Below are 19,864 nucleotides of genomic sequence, written 5' to 3' on the forward strand. Positions count from 1 at the left end.
TATGAAGAAGCTATGATGAGCCCAGATTCCGATAAATGGCTTAAGGCCATGAAATCTGAGATAGATCCATGTATGAGAACAAAGTGTGGACTTTGATGGATTTGCCTAAGGATCGGCGACCCGTAGAGAATTAATAGATCTTCAAGAAGAAGACTGACGCTGATGGTAATGTTACTATCTATGAAGCTTGACTTGTCGCAAAAGGATTTTCGACAAGTTCAAGGGGTTGACTACGATGAGGCTTTCTCAACCGTTGCGATGCTTAAGTCCGTCCGAATCATGTTAGCAATTGCCACATTTTGTGAAATCTAGCAAATAGATGTCAAAACTACATTCCTTAATGGATATCTCTAAGAAGAGTTATATATGATACAACTAGAAGGTTTTGTCGATCCTAAAGGAGCTAACAAAGTGTGCGAGCTCCAGCGATCCATCTATGGACTGGTGCAAGCATCTCGGAGTTGGAATATACGCTTTGATAAGGTGATCAAAGCATATAGTTTTATACAAACTTTCGAAGAAGCCTGTATTTACAAGAAAGTGAGTGGGAGCACTAATTCTGATAAGTATATGTGAATGACATATTGTTGATCGGAAATAATGTAGACTTTTCTAGAAAGCATAAAGGAGTGTTTGAAAGGAGTTTTTCAAAGAAAGACCTCGGTGAAGCTGCTTACATATTGGGCATCAAGATCTATAGAGATAGATCAAAACACTTGATAAGATTTTTCAATGAGTACATACCTTGACAAGATTTTGAAAGAGTTCAAAATGGATTGGTCAAAGAAGGAGTTCTTGCCTGTATTACAAGGTGTAAAGTTGAGTAAGACTCAAAACCCGACCACATCAGAAAATATAAAGAGAATGAAAGTCAATCCCTATGCCTCAGCCACAGGTTCTATAAAGTATGCTATGTTGTGTACCACACCTATTGTGTACCTTATCATGAGTTTGACAATGGGGTACGATAGTGATCCAGGAGTGGATCACTGGACAGTGGTCAAAGTTATCCTTAGTTACCTAAGAGAACTAAGGAAATATTTCTTGGTTATGGAGGTGATAAAGAGTTACGTCGATGCAAGCTTTTACACCGATCCAGATGACTCTGAGTCTCAATCTGGATACATATTGAAAGTGGGAGAAATTAGCTAGAGTAGCTCCATGCAGAGCATTGTAGACATAAAAAATTTGCAAAATACATACAGCTGTGAATGTAGCAGATCCGTTGACTAAACCTCTCACACAAGCAAAACATGATCACACCTTAGTACTCTTTGGGTGTTAATCACATAGCGATGTGAACTAGATTATTGACTCTAGTAAACCCTTTGCGTGTTGGTCACATGGTGATGTGAACTATGGGTGTTAATCACATACAAATGTGAACTATTGGTGTTAAATCACATGGCGATGTGAACTAGATTATTAACTCTAGTGCAAGTGGGAGACTGAAGGAAATATGCCCTAGAGGCAATAATAAAGTTGTTATTTTATATTTCCTTGTATCATGATAAATGTCTATTATTCATGCTGTTGGGGAACATAGCATGCAATTTCAAAAAAAATCCTACTATCACGCAATATCTATCTAGGAGATGCATAGCAAGGAGAGGGGGAGAGTGTGTCCACGTACCCTCGTAGACCGAAAGCGGAAGCGTTAGTTAACGTGGTTGATGTAGTCGAACGTCTTCACGATCCAACCCATCCAAGTACCGAACGTACAACACCTCCGTGTTCAGCACATGTTCAGCTCGATGATGTCCCTCGAACTCTTGATCCAATAGAGGGATGAGGGAGAGTTCCGTCGGCACGACGGCGTGGTGGTGGTGTTGATGATGTGATCCGTGCAGGGCTTTGCCTAAGCACTACGACGCTATGACCTGACGAATAAACTGTGGAAGGGGGCACCGCACACGGCTAAGAGAAATCTTGGTGTCCCTTTGGGGTGCCCCCTTCCCATGTATATAAAGGAGGGAGGGAGGAGGAGGCCGGCCTAGAGGGGGCGCGCCAAAAGGGGGGAGTCCTACTAGGACTCCCAGTCCTAGTAGGATTCCTTTTCGAAGTAGGAGAAGGGGGAGGGAGAGAGGGAGGGAGAAGGAAAGGGGGGCCGCGCCCCCTCCCCTAGTCCAATTAGATTTGGGTAGGAGGGCACCCGCCACCTCCTGGCCGCCGGCCTCCTCTTTCCACTAAGGCCCATGAAGGCCCAATACTCTCCCGGGGGGTTCCCGTAACCACTCGGTACTCCGGAAAATGCCTGAACCTTTCCGAAACCATTCCTGATGTCCGAACATAACCTTCCAGTATATCAATCTTTATGTCTCGACCATTTCGAGACTCCTTGTCATGTCCATGGTCTCATACGGGACTCCGAACAAACTTCGGTCATCAAAAACACACAACTCTTAATACAAATCGTCATCGAATGTTAAGTGTGCGGACCATACGGGTTCGAGAACTATGTAGACATGATCGAGACACATCTCCGATCAATAACCAATATCGGAACATGGATGCTCATATTGGCTCCTACATATTCTACAAAGATCTTTGTCGGTCAAACTGCACAACAACATACGTTGTTCCCTTTGTTATCGGTATGTTACTTGCCCGAGATCCAAGGTATCATCATACCTAGTTCAATCTCATTACCGGAAAGTCTCTTTACTCATTCCGTAATGTTTCATCCCGTAACTAACTCATTAGTAACATTTCTTGCAAGGCTTATAGTGATGAGCATTACCGAGAGGGCCCAAAGATACCTCTTCGATACACGGAGTGACAAATCCTAATCTTGATCTATGCCCACTCAACAGACACCTTCGGAGACATCTTTAGAGCATCTTTATAATCACCCAGTTATGTTGTGACATTTGATAGCACACAAGTTGTTCCTTCGGTATTCGGGAGTTGCATAATCTCATAGTCAGAGGAACATGTATAAGTCATGAAGAAAGAAGTAGCAATAAAACTGTAACGATCATAATGCTAAGCTAACGGATGGGTCTTGTCCATCACATCATTCTCTAATGATGTGATCCCGTTCATCAAATGACAACACATGTCTATGGTTAGGAAACATAACCATCTTTGATTAACGAGCTAGTCAAGTAGAGGCATACTAGGGACACTATGTATTGTCTATGTATTCACACATGTATTAAGTTTCTGGTTAATACAATTCTAGCATGAATAATAAACATTTATCATGATATAAGGAAATATAAATAACAACTTTATTATTGCCTGTAGGGCATATTTCCTTCACATGCTAGAATTGTATTAACTAGAAACTTGATACATGTGTGAATACATAGACAAAACACCGTGTCCCTAGTATGCCTCTACCAGACTAGCTCGTTAATCAAAGATGGTTAAGTTTCCTAGCCATGGACATGTGTTGTCATTTGATGAACGAGATCACATCATTAGTAGAATGATGTGATGGACAAGACTCATCCATTAGCTTACCATAATGATCGTTCAGTTTTATTGCTACTGCTTTCTTCGTGTCAAATACATATTCCTCCGACTATGAGATTATGCAACTCCCGGATAACGGAGGAATACCTTGTGTGCTATCAAATGTCACAACATAACTGGGTTATTATAAAGATGCTCTACAGGTATCTTCGAAGGTGTTTGTTGGGTTGGCATAGATCAAGATTAGGATTTGTCACTCCGAGTATTGGAGAAGTGTCTCTGGGCCCTCTCGTTAATGCACATCATATGAAGCCTTGCAAGCAATGTGACTAATGAGTTAGTTGCGGGATGATGCTTTACGGAACGATTAAAGAGACTTGCCGGTAACGAGATTGAACTAGGTATGAAGATACCGACGATCGAATCTCGGGCAAGTAACATACAGATGACAAAGGAATAACGTATGTTGGCATAGTGGTTTGACTGATAAAGATCTTTGTAGAATATGTGGGAACCAATATGAGCATCCAGGTTCCGCTATTGGTTATTGACTGGAAAGGTGTCTTGGTCATGTCTACATAGTTCTCGAACCCGTAGGGTCCGCACGCTTAATGTTCGATGACGATATGTATTATATGAGTTATATGTTTTGGTGACCGAAGTTTGTTCGGAGTCCCAGATGAGATCACGGACATGATGAGGAGTCTCAAAATGGTTGAGAGGTAAAGATTGATATATTGAAAGGTAGTATTCGAACACTGTAAGGGTTCCGGAGTGTATCGGGTACATACCAAAGTACCGGAGGGGTTAACGGAACCCCCCGGGGAAAGATATTGGCCATATGGGCCATAGGAGAGAGGCTAACCAACCCACAAGGGTCTAGTGCACCCCCCCCCCCCACAAGGGAGGAGGCTGAATTTGACTAGGGAAGGGGCGCCACCCCCCCTTTCCTTCTCCTAGTCCCTCTCCTTCCCCCTTTCCCCCTCCGTTAGAAGGAAGGGGCCGACTAGGACTAGGAGTCCTAGTAGGACTCCCCCACATGGCGTGCGCCCTAGGACTGCCTCCTCCCCTCTCCCCCCTTTATATACGGGGGCTGGGGGCACCTCTAGGACATCAATTGTCTAAGTCGTGTGCGGTGCCCCCCTCCACCGTTTACTATTCCGATCATATTGTCGTAGTGCTTAGGGAAAGCCCTGCGCGGATCACTTCACCAACATCGTCATCACGCCGTCATGCGGACGGAACTCATCGACTCCTTTGTGCCTCTACTGGATCAAGAGTTCGAGGGACGTCATCGAGCTGAACGTGTGCAGAACTCGGAGGTGCCGTACATTCGGTACTTGATTGGTTGATTCGAGAAGACGTTCGACTACATCAACCGCGTTAAGTTAACGCTTCCACTTTCGGTCTACGAGGGTACATGGACACACTCTCCCCTCTCGTTGCTATGCATTTCCTAGATAGATCTTGCGTGAGCGTAGGAAATTTTTTGAAATTGCATGTTATGTTTCCCAACAAGAAGATCTAGCTAGTGCCCTTGGGAGAAGATCTAGGTCTCGCCCCTAGGATCTTTGGAGCCCGGATGGAGTGTCATATATGGAGGGTTTAAGCACAGAATCATGTGAGGGGTTGGAGGAAGACGACAAGGTTTGGTGTAAAAAATGCAAGACGGAATAATGAAAAAGGAAATTCCTAGACAACCAATGTGGGAAAATTTGGTTGGAGGCCTCAGACACTGTAGTTGCGGTTATTTCATTTTTATTTTTAATGAAATGAGACCCACCGGTTTAGATCTTCTGGCCGGTGTTTGTTCCTATGGAATAAAACCACGCCATTCTTTAGAATAATCCTTTTTTTTCTTGGTAAAAAATGCCACTAAGTGATGAAGCTGGCCCATTTATTTTCTCATCTAATTTTCCTCTTGATACAAGAATCCTAACTCAAAGCATGCCAGTTCTTTCCTTTGATTGCGGTAGGGTTGCATAAGGCAGTTGCCAAACCACCCCAAGTATTTGCCTTGAATGCATTATAGTTTTCTAATGGAACACAAGTACTCCATTAAGACACAACTAAGTCACTGGTCGCCGCATGAGTTATATAATCACATACTGTCACCACTGAAGGACTATGTCTCAACTGCTCCACTTGGTACTACTCCTGAAGTTAGGTACCCCGTAAAGTATGAAAAACTTACAAATTTCATTTCTGGTTGTGGTATCTTGGGGGACAAAAATTGTTTGTGGTATCTTGGGGCACACTACGAAGAGGTTGTGTAGGATCCCAAAAGAGCATCATGCAACGACCTCCAACATTAGGGCATTGCCACTTTGTACAAAAAAGAGCCACTGGGTTTGGTGCGTTGATCCCTAAAATTTGAGGAGTTGGAGAACGATGACAACCTGGAGGGGAGCCGGCCATAGTGTCGCGGGAGGTCATCCAATACCAGAACCATTTTAACACAACCCCATCATTAGCGCCACGCATAGGACCACGCATCAATGATGAGCATCAGCACTGACTGGCCATTTCAAAGGTATCAATGATAGAGTCATAAGGGTTTGGCTCGAGGATTATCACCAACCGGGCAAAAACAGATCGGCCAGTGAAGATTTTTGGATTGAATGGGAGGGATGTGAATTTGTCTTGGTTTACTAGCATGCCCCTATTGAATCCTAGTGATCCCCGGTTAGCTTGGGATCCAGATGCGATGTTTGGTGGGGGGATGGGTGATGTTCTAACTTCTAATTCCTGAGAGGTAACTTTAAGCACATCTTTAGAATAGGGCATGCTTTGCATTGATCTTATAATGGATAATAGGAAGATAGAATATTATGAGTCTTTGTTGATAATTGGAGGTGGTCCAACTAGTGTCGAACTTGCTACAGAAAGCGTAGCAGACTATCAAGAGAAGAAGGTGACACTTGTTCATAGAGGATCATGATTAATTCACTCATAAAAAGGCTTCAAAAAGTTGTCTTGATTGGCTGACTTCCAAGAAACAAGAATGTTTGCGTGAATTTGAGGAACATGCAACACGTTTCTAAGGGCGACGGAATATTGTGAGCCAAAAAAATAGCATGACGACCGTGAGAAATTTGCAAAGCTGTACTATTTCAAAACTTGAACTTGGTCTTTGCCACCATTACGCTCATGCATCGTTAGGTGGTCAAGGTCGTTGGTCGTTGGTGAGGTGGCTGGTGGCACGTGTGTTGAGATACCAGTTGTTGACAACATGCTCATGTGCCTCCATGTTCCTGCCACAGTACTCCTCTACCTGCTAGTAGGTGTGGTTGAAGCGGTTGCTACACTTGAGTGCCTCATGCCCAAAGTCCTTGTAGATTTGGCACTTGGGATGATATCAGTCGCCACTACCACCGCCACCACCATTCCTGTCACATTCACCATTACCTCCATGACCACCATTTCCACCATCACAAGAGTTGGTGTCGATGTCGGTCGTGTGGTGTGTGACATTGTTTGTCGAGGAAGAGAAGTCACCGTTCGTGACATGCTACTCCTGCCATGCCGCGAACATTGGAAGGTATGTGTAGAAGTTGTTAAGGTTGATGTTCATATTGAAGATGGTGAGCGAGTCCATGAGAGGGGCATACTTTGGACCCAAACCAGCGAGGATGTAACCGATGATCTCGTCGTGGAATAGTGGGTGTCCAACGTCAACCATGTGATCGATGTAGCCCGTCATCTTGTTGAAATAGTTGGCGGCAGACATGTCCTTCTTGGTCTAAGATAGAGCTATCAGACGCCACCCTATTCTACGCAGCGAACATGGCGTCCATCACAACTCACGCATGGGTTGACGAGGTGGCACATATCATTTGTCCAAGAACTTCCTCTAACATGGAGGAGAGAGAAGCGTGCTGAGAGCACCCAAATTTATCTGCTTCCAGGCTGCGCGGGTGGGAATGGGAACCCAGCGAGCCGCATCATCTGTGCCCTTGGCGATGGTATGCGATGGTGTAGTTGGTACCATTGAGGTACCTGAAGAGATTAGCGCACGACAGATTCGACACAACCTGGGCCTTCCACAATGTGAGTGTCCCAAACCATGATGAGGTCGACGAAGGAAAACAAGGAGATGGTGGTAGCAGGGCATAGACTATGGTCGGCTTGTTGTGAAGTTAAGGCGACGGAGGTGGTGGACATGGTGTTGACCTAGATAAACGAGATGGTATTGAGGCTCTCTATACCAAGACAGATGGGAAGGTTTTGCTATGAGAATACCAACGACCTCTTGTCTATGTATAGGTCTATTAGCCTTGTACATCAAATATATATCTAATCGGATCAATCTTTGGTTGATTACGATAGATTCATAATATCTCCTATATACAAAAACTACTAAATATACCGGATCATGTATAGAATACATTGGATTATCTTGGATAAGATATGCATTAACATTCAGCTCATTCCACAATGTTCGGGTGCTAAGGTGAAGCGCGACAACAACTGGGTTAAATCACTAGTAGAGAAAATGGCTAGCCACAACTTTAGTTGGTGGCGTCCTATTTTCAATCAATGTCACCACTATATTTTGCAAATATCGGTGTTGTTGGCATATTTGGTACGACAACTTTATAAGGATAGTGTTGGCGTTAGTTTTTTCTAACACGCCACAAATTGGTGGACCCAACTATATTGACCAGTTGGTAGATAGTGGTGCCTTGGATTTGTATGAATGTTGTAGGTAATTAGTCTAGTGTTGGCGTGCATTGAATTGGAACGCCAACACTAAGTTTTGCCTATATATATAGGAGTGCGGGCAGCACTTATTTCTCAAACAATTTACCTTCCTTTCTCCACAAAAATGGTCTCCCTTGTTTTTCCTATATAGGAGCCTTTTATTATTTTGACTTTTTATTTTATTTTTGAGACTTTTTGTTATGAAAGTTAGGACAGTTATTTCGAATTTGTTAATATTATGAGACATTTTATTATTTTTGAAACATTTAGTTATTAAAGTAAGAATATTTATTTTGAATATATTATTATTTTGAGCCTTTTAATGATTTTTGAGCCATTTAGTTATTAAAGTAAGAGTATTTATTTTGAACTTATTAGTATTTTCAGAGTTTTTAAATATTTTCTGAAACATTTAGTTATTAAAGTAAGAATATTTATTTGGAATCTATTATTATTTTGAGCCCTTTTAATGATTTTTTAGATTTTATTTATTAAAATAATAATATTTATTTTGAATTTATTAGTATTTTGAGACTTTTATTTTTTTTAAACACGTATTTATTAAAGTAAAAAATTCTTATTTTTAATATATTATTATTTTGAGTTTGAATTTATTAGTGTTTTGAGACTTTTTAGTTATTAAAGTAAGAATAATTATATTTTGAGACATTTAGTTATTTATATGTCTTTACTATTTTTTGATTCTTTTTATTGATCTTTGTGTCTTTTTTATTGATTCTTGTATCTTTTTATTATTTTTTGACACGGGCCTATTGGGCCTAACCCAGCGTTGCGTCGGACTTTGTCTAGGGCTCTAGGCTAAACCAAAGGGGGCCATGGCCTCCTCGCCCCACTCGCCCACTCCACTCGATCCCCTTCTCGTCGTTGCCCTGCTCTCGATGCCCCTTTTGCCAATGGCAGCCGCCGCCCGATTCCGGTGATTTGCAGCGTCCTCCGGTCTCCGGGTACACATCTATGCCTCCCCCTCTTGATACCAAGTGAAATGGTACATTTGGATTTGTTTTTTATATGAGGTGTGATTCCCATTCCCAATGTTAGGGTTTCGGCGATAGAGACAACGACGAGTAACGACGATGGAGTAGACGGCAGGCGACGACGACGGAGTAGACAGTAGGCGACTGCAACCCTCGGCTCCAACCCAGGTGAGCATCTCATCCTCTGTTTCTTGCTATAGGTCACTGCCGAAACAAATGGCTTTTCGCATAGGTCATGGCCACTGTAATTTTACTTGGGCTTTGGTTACTCTCGTCTCACTGTAATTTTGCTTAGGTCATGGCCAAACATGTTGACATAAAATTTGTTTGCTCTAGGTCATGGCCATGGCATTTCTAAGAATTGTTTAAAAATTGTTTGCTTTAGGCCATGGCCAAAAAGACCAAACTAGTTCAAAGAACATGGCCATGGCATTTTTAAGAATCGTTTGCTCTAGTTCATGGCCTAAAAGACCATGGCATTTTTAAGAATATTTTGCTATAGGTCATGGCCAGAACAATGCCAAGATTTAGTTGCATTTAGTTATATACTTATATAAATTGCTACTTCAGTGCCAACATATGCAATATTTGAACTACTTTTCGCTGTTTTCTTGATTTAGTTGCATTGCCAAAACTTTGACAGTGTCAAATTAGTGCCAAAACATGCCAACATATACAATATTTGAACTAGTTTTCATTGGTGTCAAAGATTTAGTGCTTGATTAAAGCCAAGAACCAGTGTTAAATTGTGTGCTTGCTTAAAGATTTTGTGCTTGATTAAAGCCATGAAGTAATGTTATTTTTTTGTTTGCCAACGCTTTGACACTGCCAAAACAGTGCCAAAACTAGTGTTAATATATAGGTCATGTATTCTTTTAGTTGCATTCATGTACTCTAGTTCATCCTAGCCATATGTTGTCATAGTTCAAAAGTGCCAAAAATAGTGCCTCCTCTAGTTCATATACTCTAGTGCATTCTCTAGTTCATATACTATAGTTCATCCTCTAGTGTCATTCATACTCTTGTTCTAATAACTAGTGTCGACTATGAAATTGTTAACTCGTGTGAAATTGTCTTTGACTTTGGGTTTCATTCATAAAACTTGTTATTATTTTGTAGTTGGCGTTGATGAGTCTACAATAGTCACTACAGGTCTTCTTGCAACTTCGCGACATATGCCGACGGAGGCGAAGTGAGCACCAACCAAGTAAGATTCCAAAGTCCAAACACATCCATGATCTGCAAACACATGCATATATCTAACCATTCATGATGATTGCAAACACATGCATATCTAACGATTTTAAACATTTGACTTGGTAGGGATATGTACTGAATCTGACAACCGTCGAGGAGAAGGTCTATGATGTGAACATACTCAAGCGCCAGCTTATAGAGTCTCATGAAAGCACCATCAATCCCCTAAAGGAGGTGAATGTCGCGCTGAAGGCGGAGAGGAATCAACTGATCGACTAGAAGGTTGATCTCTTCGATAAGACTGTTAGGCTGAGGGAGCTGAGTGATCAGCTGATGGAGGAGAGGGGACAACTAAAGAAGGAGAGAAAGCTCCTCAGGCTGAGAGGAATGAGCTTAAGATGGTGAAAGCTCGTTTTAAAAAAGAGGGAGAGAACAATAGGTACAAGATTCAACAGATGAAGGCAATCCTTGATCATGAAATGTGATTGACCACCAAGGCTAGCTATGGATGATGTAGTTTGTTAAGTTGAACTAGTTTAGTTCTTGAACTGCTAACTTCTATGTAGTTTGTTAAGTTGAACTAGTTGATGCATTAGTATATCTTAAATTAGTTGATGGTTTACATAGCTGCATATATATTTTTAAGCGAAAAATCAATTTGGTGGTGTTGGCCTAACAAGGCATGTCAGTGGTAACATACACTTGTTGTTGGCATTGGCCACATGGCAGACCATCAGTATATAAAATACTGCTGACGTGTGCTCCGACGCCACTAGTAAAAAAAATCACTGGCACCATATTGGTGGTGTTGGAACCCAACGCCAGCAAGGCTAATTTTCCTATGTCATAGCTAGGATTTTCTGCACTAGTGGATGGTAAATGTAAGGGTTCTCAATGATGTATTTGGTTGCCCGCATGCACCCCGGTCCAGCCCAGAGGATGCAAATTCGGCCTATTTGATTGCCTGGGCTGCACCAAATTCATGTCCTGCACGAATCTCAGAGTAGCCCGGGGCTTGGCTAAGAAGGACCAGCCAAATCATCCATTTTCCTAGAGTCAGGCTTCACCGAGCCATGTGTGTTGCTCGTCTACATGTCTGGGAAAGCCCAGAAAACAAGGCAGTGCTTCATGGAAAAAGGGATTAGCATAGTTGTGCTTCTCCAAAAGGGATTAGCCTACCCGTGCTTTCTGAAAAAAGGGAAAGCACAACCGTGCTTCCCAAAAAAACTAAAAAAGCACAACTGTGCTTCCAGGTTATAGCATTTTCTTCTTTCGATTCTCCCTTTTTCTGTTGCAATCTCTTTTTCTGGTTCTTGTTTTCTCGACTTTGCTTTTTTTTGAAAAAAAAGTTCATTGAAACTTATTAACATGCGATCTAATTTTAAAGATCTCGAAGCGGGGCGGACGATTCATGATTTGGACACATGACTCAAGAGATAAAAAGTACTGAAAAAAGAGCAAAATTCACAGATTACGACAAGTGGCGCACTTGCAGTGCTTCAGTTGTCACCACTAGAGAAGATGTGAGTGACCTTAAAGGGGGAGAATATCATGTGCTCCCATCCCTTAGGTGCTCTCATGCTCCAAATTAACAAAATGCACATTTAAATGTTTCAAAAATTCTGAAAAAAGCATGGATGTTCACATCACATGAGTGTGCAATCCCTAAATTTGATAGTGTCACAAAATTGAGAAACAAAAAAAAAACAAATCCAGCATGATAGTGACATAGAAAAGATAAAAGTCAAAGTGCCACTATTCATATCCGAATTTGTCTTTTTTCTTTCTCCATGTATATTTTGAATTTTGAGTTAACAAGTTTAGGGCTCGTACACTCATGTGATGTCAACGCAGCATCCATACTTTTTTTTTTTTGAAATTTAAAGCATGGGAGCAGTGATTTCGTTCAACCACGTCCTATCTGGGGATGTCCGTCCTGCGTGATGTATCTTGCAACAAATTATCGCGCGGCAATTTCGTAACCAAATGATGTTTAAGGTCCCCGCAAAAAAAGGATGATTTTTAAGGAAAACACCAATTTCTCATGGGAAGAGAAAATTTAGACCATCTTTCTCATGAGAAAACGGAAGCGCGTAACCGAAGGATGGAACGCATGATACGTTTCTTTTTTGGATTTTTTCAGATTTTATTACGCATGATACGTTTCGTTAGCAAAGCAACGCGCAATTCCTTTCTTCCCCGCCACGCGCGGGTGAAGAGGGGCCCGCCTCATCACGCCCGTCCAACCCGCGACGGACGGTTCAGATGCGACGAGGGAAAGCCGCGCGATGGAACGTGCATCCCATCCCTCGGCTTAAAACGGGGGGCGTCAGCTGTGACAGTCGACAGAGCAGCGGTGGAGTCAGTGGGGGCAGCTGGAGGTTCGCAGTTGGTGCGCGAGCGAGACAGCGAGGCGCGGCGATGGCGGAGGCGGGAAAGCCGAGGGTGGTGGTGGTCGGCGGCGGCATCGGCGGCGCCCTCCTCGCCAAGACCATGGAGCCCGACGCCGACGTCGTCCTCCTTGACCCGTAAGCCTCTCTCGCACTCGCGGCCCCCGCCCCTTTTCACGCCCACCGCGTGTTTGATGAAATGCCTTCCTGTCAGTGTCGGTGAGGCGCGGGTGGGAACGGATCTTGGTTTAGCTGTATCTTCGAATCTGTCGTCGGCGCGATGTAGTGGCCGGCATGCAGCCGGCGATTATTGGATAGGGCGGGGAGGGATGAGAGATTTGGGCTTGGTTTAGTAGCCTGCCCCTAGTGAATCCTAGTGACCGCCCGGTCAAGCTTGGAGCTGGATGTGCTATTCGTGGGGGGCTTGGGGATGTTCTTACTTCTGTTTGTTCAGGATTGCAGCATCGTTAGGATATAATCGAGTCATATCATGTTCCACCGTTTCCTTGTTTTATGTTTGCTATATTATATGCAATAGGACTTATCTGTGATGTAGAGCCTTATAGAATCAAGGTGAATTCTGTCAAAATCCTAGTGATCGTCCGGTTAACACTGGAACTGGATGGGCTGTTCGTGGAGGTGTCTAGGGATGTTCTTACTTAGGATTGTTGGTTTAGGATTGCACATATCTCTGCTTCCATTTTTCTGGTATGAGAGAAATGCAGCAACGTCAGGATATAATTCAGTCATATCAAGTTTGGTCGTTTCCTTGTTTTATGTTTTGTGATATGCAGTGGAGTTTATTTATGATATACAGCCTTAGAGGATCAAAGTGAATTATGCCAATGGGAGTACCACTGTTGATGACAAAATGACAGTTGAAAACAAAATGTGCCTGTTTGTACCACTGTCTAAGGATCCCTCGGGCTATTTTTTCCTGAACTCTGAATTGACAACAATAGCTGTTGTTTTCGGTTGATTAGTCGGTCATCAGTTTCATAGCTCAATGAGTTAACATCGCAAAGGGTCTCCTTTCTTGAAATAGATTGTAACATAAAGGAAGTCTCTCAGGCCCTCGTTTTGTAAAGGTTTTTTGAATAAGACAAGCCCTCAGTGTTCTGTTTTCTTAACGTGTGGACCATCTAAGTACAAATTCAGTTAAGCTAAAACCGCAATAATATGATTTTCTTTGTATGGACAAGGCTTCATACCTTCAACTATTATTAGCCTTCAGAATTGGTAGGTTCATTCATGAAAATGATTTCTTCTGATGACAGGAAGGACTACCTGGAGATCACCTGGGCTGAATTGAGATCAATGGTTGAACCATCTTTTGCTGAGAGATCATTAATATATCACAGAGATTACCTCACCACTGCTACTATTGTAACATCTTCTGCAGTCAATATCACTGAGCATGCTGTTCTGACTGCTGATGGTCAATCACTTGCATATGATTATCTCGTTGTAGCTACTGGCCATGTTTTTGCTTCTGCTGGAAGCAGAACAGAGAGGCTTGCAGAATTCCAGAGAGGTAACTGAGTGCATATTTGAAAGATGGCATGCTTTGCGCCCTTGTATTTCCTACTTATGCCTTGATCTTGTAACAGATAACGGGAAGATAGAATCTTCTGAATCCGTGTTGATAATTGGAGGTGGTCCAACTGGTGTTGAACTTGCTGCAGAGATCGCAGTAGACTATCCAGAGAAGAAGGTGACACTTGCTCACAGAGGATCGCGATTACTTGATTTCGTTGATCAAAAGGCTTCGAAGAAGTGCCTTGATTGGCTGACTTCCAAGAAAGTGGATGTGCTTTTCCAGCAATCAGTTGACCTAAAATCATTATCAGACACAGAGAAGTTCTACAAAACATCAGCTGGAGAAACAATAACAGCTGATTGTCACTTTGTGTGTATCGGTAAGCCACTGAGTTCATCGTGGCTACATGATACCATCCTGAAGGAATCTTTGGACACCAAAGGAAGAGTAATGGTGGAAAAGGACCTAAGAGTGAAGGGTTACAATAACATTTTTGCAATTGGTGACATCACTGATATTCCTGTAAGTCTGCACTTAAAACTTCATGCTCGTTGTGCTTCTAGATTCTCCTTCATTTGAGAATGTTATTCTGTTTTCTTCAGGCTGACAATTTTCATTTTCCCTATCCGTGTTAATTAACTTGCACATATTAGCAATCATTTGACCTGAATCAAGATGTGACCGAAATTTGCAGAGTGATTTCTGCATGGCTGCATCTGTTTGTAGACTGTTAGTCTGTTAGATTTAGCTCAGCAATTCATTTCTGCTGTCTGATGAGTATGTATCGTGACTTCCTTCCATGTCCAAAGGCCTGTGTTTTTATCTGACGCATTTCTAGCATACCCCAGAATCTTCTGTGCGTTGGGATTGTTCAGTTCAAATCCGTGTAAAACAAAATTATGCACAAGTAAATGCTAATCGTCTTATCTGTAGATGCACTAAATAAAATTAGTATCCAATACACTTTATCTAGCAGTCTGAACCGTGAACCCACTCTAATGCTTGGTCTTAAGATATTTCATCTTATTTGATTGAAAGGTGTTTGTTTCCATGTGAAATAACTTGTTCTTCAGTGTGTGTATATAGCGATCATGTTTCTCCAGTTTCTGCATAATTTATCCAACATCTCCGACTTATAATGTAACTCTGTATCTTGGAAACACTACGAGATTACTGATATGCCCACCATTGATGTCCAGGAAATCAAACAAGGGTACCTCGCCCAGAAGCACGCGCTGCTGGTAGCGAAGAACCTGAAGCTACTGATCAAGGGGTCACCTCCGAGCAAGCTCGCCACCTACAGCACGGGCTTCCCGCTGGCGATCGTCTCTCTGGGAAGGAAGGAAGGGCTGGCACAGCTACCCTACCTGACGCTCACCGGGTGCATACCGGGGATGCTCAAATCCAAGGACCTGTTCGTCGGCAAGACGAGGAAGCAGATGGGCCTGAATGCTTGAGCCGATCTTCAGGCAAACAAATAAACCTATGGCTGCCTGCACATATGTGTTGTATTGTCATGTGTTCTCTGTGCGAGTAATTGTTGGTGATGTGCTGTGAATGGTGATGAACATTTCAACATTAGTGTAAATGTACATGTACGGAAAGGCCTGTTTGGCCTGCGTTTTGGAGTGTGTTTTTGTTCCTGGTGCTGTACACAAGTAATTTCGTTGGAGGACGTTTTGCATGGTCCCAGCAACTCCCAGGCGGGTCGGATGCAACATGACGGTGCTTTCTGGGAAAGTAAAAGAGAAAGCAGCCTGATCCTGAGACCGAAGACACTTTGCCAGGCACACAGTAGTTGCCTTGAGGATGGGAACAATTTGGTGGTTTCTTCCCCTCTTTCCGGCCTCTCGCCATGCCCTGTCTTTCATGAGGCATCAACAGGGGGAGACATGTCATGTCGTTCTGAATTTCCGGTTTCTGGAAGTCCGTGATCGATGACCCAGACGACCCAGTCCGGTCACCTTTTTCTTTTCTTGACAGCACCTGTTCTATGGGGATATCACTCCAGAAGTAAAAAAGAATCTATGGGGGATAGAACTCGTGGGCCTGCCCATCCATTGAACTTTCTATCTACGTTAGCGTGCGCAACAACCGTGAATTCAGGTTACAGGTTAGATGGAATTTGGAACGGTAGGGGGGACGTCAGTACGTCACTAGTGTAGTACGATTAGCTAGCTTCTGATAAGCATGCACCGGTGCCAAATTTATGAAGCAGGAGTACTTGTAGGTATGATGAGTAACCAATGAAAGCGACCAGCACTGCATCTTTATGCAATACTGTACGTCTTTAGTACTTTACCTCCAAAGCTACTGCACTCACGACAGTTATCCCTGAGGGCATGAGCAATGGAAGCATCCGTAAGGTATAGCCTCATCTTCTCCACCTAGATAAAGTATGTTGAGCAGTAGTACTATAAAATAAACTCCCAATGCAACAGCTGCTTCACCAGGGTCCACTTTCTCTCTCTCTTCGTAATCTTTTTCAAGCATGAACCGAGAGCATGCCTACTCTGTACCAGTGTATTGCTTCTTTGGTCAGGGAGGAGCCGGCCTCCTCTGCAAGCATCCGTTTTGATCTGCAGGCAGCACGTTGAGCACTTTAGGACCACCCGAGCCTATGTGGATAGCTGGGGCAGCTGTCCACGGTGGCGTGTTGGCCTTGCCCTGATGATGGATGGATCATGCAGGCTATCAGGGCTTGACCTGAAACTTGCTCTGGTTTACAGCAATCTGAAACGAAGAAACCTACTCCGGTAGTAATTCCTAAATTGATGTGCAAACTTAGCAATATATTACTTTCTCCGTCCGAAAAAACTAGTCCCAAGCTTGTCTCTTAAATGAATGTATCTAGCACTAACTTGATGCTAGATACATTCGTTGCAGGTACTAAGCTTTTTCAGGAACAAGCTTTTTCGACGGAGTGAGTATTTCCTAAGGCCAACTCCACCGCGCGACCCCAAACGGACGTCCGGATTGAACAGAATTTGTCCCTTTGGGGCGCCGATGGGTTCGCCCGTGTCCGGCTGTGTCCGTCGGGTCATGCGTGCGCCCACCGCGCGGCCGCTCCCCAAATCGTGTCCGGGGTGGACGGGAATAAAAAAACTATAAAAACTAGAATGAAATAACTAAAAAAGCAAATAAACGCATTTAAAAAAAAATATAAAACATATATAGGGGTCGGCCACAAAACGACCCAGTTTCAACGGCCACTTAAAAGGGCCAGTTTCATAATTAACATAATAACAAAATAAAAAAAACTCCTCCCGCGCGCTCCTGCCGCGCCCGCCGGCGCCGTGGCCGTTGCCGTCTTCACTGGCCGCCGGTGTCGTCGTCGTCGCTGACGAGGTCGACGTAGTCCGGCGGCGTCCAGAGGTGGGGCGGCGGTGCATGGCAGACGGGGGCGGGCTGGACGCCCGGAGGTGCCTGCACCACCTCCTCCCGCGGCGACGCCTCCCGCTCCGGAGACCGCGGCGGAGTGGGGCACCAGTTCACGCCCACGCCGGCGGCCATCTCCGGAGCAGTGCAGGACCAGCCCCACCCCTGGCCCAGCAGCTGCTGGAACGCGGCCGGCGGGTCCTCCTCCATCGGCTCCTCCGTGATGGCCGCCAGCTACAGCTCCGGGAAGGCGATGTCCCCGGCGGCAGAGAGGACCATGGCCTCCTCCAGGCCGTTCAACTGCCGCTCGTCGTGCGTGTTCATGGAGTCGTCCATGACACGCTGCAGGAGACGGGCCTCCTCCTCCGCTGTCATGCAAGGAGGGGGAGGTGGCGACGGAGACGGGGAAGGCGACGGCGTGGGCGTCAGGCCGCGCACCCGCGTACGCCCGCGCGCCTCTGCACGTGGCCTCCACGGCCCCGACTCGGTGCCGGCGAAGTAGGACGCCCGCCGCACGCCGTGCTCATCCTGGAGCCATTTGTCCCACGGCGGGGAGTCGGGGGCATACCTGTGGTCGTAGTACAGGTTGTCGGGGAGGAGGCGGCGGCGGCGCGCGATCTCATCGCGCCGGGCACGGCCGGTCACGGGCACCGGCGGGATGGGGACCCGATCCGTGAAGAGGTGCCATCCGTTGAGGAGGTGGGCGTCGCTCCACGGGACCGGCGTCCTCGTCTCCCAGTACCTCCGGCACAGGTCCGCGCAGATGTACTATCGGTCGCGCTCACAGGCGGGCCTAGGGGCAATATTGAAGGGGGCCGGCGCGGGGGCTCGACGGGAGGAGCGCGACGGTGACGCTGGGGCTCGATGGGAGGAGCGCGGCGGTGACGCGGGCTCCTCCTTCTTCACGGATCCGCGGCGGCGGCCAAAGGAGGAGCCGGCCTCGCGGTCGTGCTTCCCCTTGCGGCCGTAGTTCCAAAGGCCCATTGCTGCGGCCGGCCGGCGAGGTCGACGACGGGGAGCGGAGGGTTAGGGTTTCGAGGGTGTCGGGTTTCGAGGGGGCAGAGAACGGCCGGAGTGGGAAGTGTGGACGACGACCGGTCCACGGCTTCCCATTTAAAAAGGACGACGACCCGTCGCTGTGCGGATGACAGTGGGGCCACCCGCCCGTGCGCATTTATGTTGGCGGGTGGGGGGTAGGTGGCCGCCTGCCACGCGGCCCCGACGCGGAGGTTCGAAGCGTCCGTTTGCTGTCCGCCGCGACCCAAACAATCGAGTCCTCCAGTCCGGTGGAGGACGCCGGCGGCCACTCCCTCCATGTGCGCGGTCGTCGCAGCTGCTTGCTCTAGCAGCGAGGGAGAGGGGTGATCCGACGTGGTCGGGAACGGGCAAGACGCATGTATCCGGCGACGGTGGCTTGAGCATCGGGCGGCCATGGATGAGCTCAATAACGTCACCCTGTCTGGCAGGACCCACATGTCATAATCGTGCTTAAAATGGTCTAAGTCGGCGACTAGTGTTTTTGCAAAAAAAAGGACTCAAAATTAGTGGTTTTTGGCACAAACTGTTAGACAGTTTTCTGTATATCGGTGTACGCTTGTGTATAGTCTAGATTGTAGGATCCATAACAGCCGCCCTGGCCTGCGTGCCGCCTCTCAAGGGCTCTCTCATGTATATGTTGTAACCTTGTAACTGATCCTACTCATTCAATCAAGAGTTAATCTCTCCAACTTGGTATCAGACACCAGGAGCACCCATGGCCGGCCCTCCTTCCTTCCCCTCCTCCGGCGGCACCTCGAGCTCCGCCACCTCGCCGGGCTCTCTCTCCTCCTCCACGGCGCCTGCCACCGACTCCTCTGCGGCCACCTCTCCCACAACCTCGCCGGTGTTCTCCTTCGGCACCACCTCGTCCCTCTTCAGCGGCTCCTCCGCCGCATCTGGCACCCAATTTGCCCCGCTGTTCACCGCCGGCACCACTCCCTCGCCCATGCCGCCTACCCCTGCCCCTAGCCCCTCCATCTCCCACGACCACATCACCAACCACATCAAGTTCCTCCTCAACCCAGCAGATCACAATTACCACAAGTGGAAAACCTTCTTTCTCATGGTGCTTCTCCGCTGTGGCGTCACCTACCTCATCGAGGACCCTCCTCCACCCAACGCCACCTCCCAATACCTCGAGCTGGACGCCCATGTAGTTCTGTGGATCTATGCCACTCTCTCCGACACCATGTGCAACCATG

The 19,864-nt window shown here is 45.7% G+C and overlaps 1 protein-coding gene across 1 annotated transcript; it reads left to right on the forward strand.

Annotated features, from left to right (window-relative positions):
- The first annotated feature begins 12,655 nt into the window (after positions 1 to 12,655).
- On the forward strand, positions 12,656 to 15,899 carry LOC123136311 (apoptosis-inducing factor homolog B). The gene is made up of 4 exons (XM_044555664.1): positions 12,656 to 12,844; positions 13,984 to 14,240; positions 14,317 to 14,768; positions 15,446 to 15,899. The coding sequence occupies exons 1-4, from the start codon at positions 12,738 to 12,740 to the stop codon at positions 15,701 to 15,703; spliced, it is 1,074 nt and encodes a 357-aa protein (XP_044411599.1). The 5' UTR covers positions 12,656 to 12,737; the 3' UTR covers positions 15,704 to 15,899.
- Positions 15,900 to 19,864: the final 3,965 nt, after the last annotated feature.

Source organism: Triticum aestivum, chromosome 6B, assembly GCF_018294505.1.
Source record: "Triticum aestivum cultivar Chinese Spring chromosome 6B, IWGSC CS RefSeq v2.1, whole genome shotgun sequence".
Classification (NCBI taxonomy): domain Eukaryota; kingdom Viridiplantae; phylum Streptophyta; class Magnoliopsida; order Poales; family Poaceae; genus Triticum; species Triticum aestivum.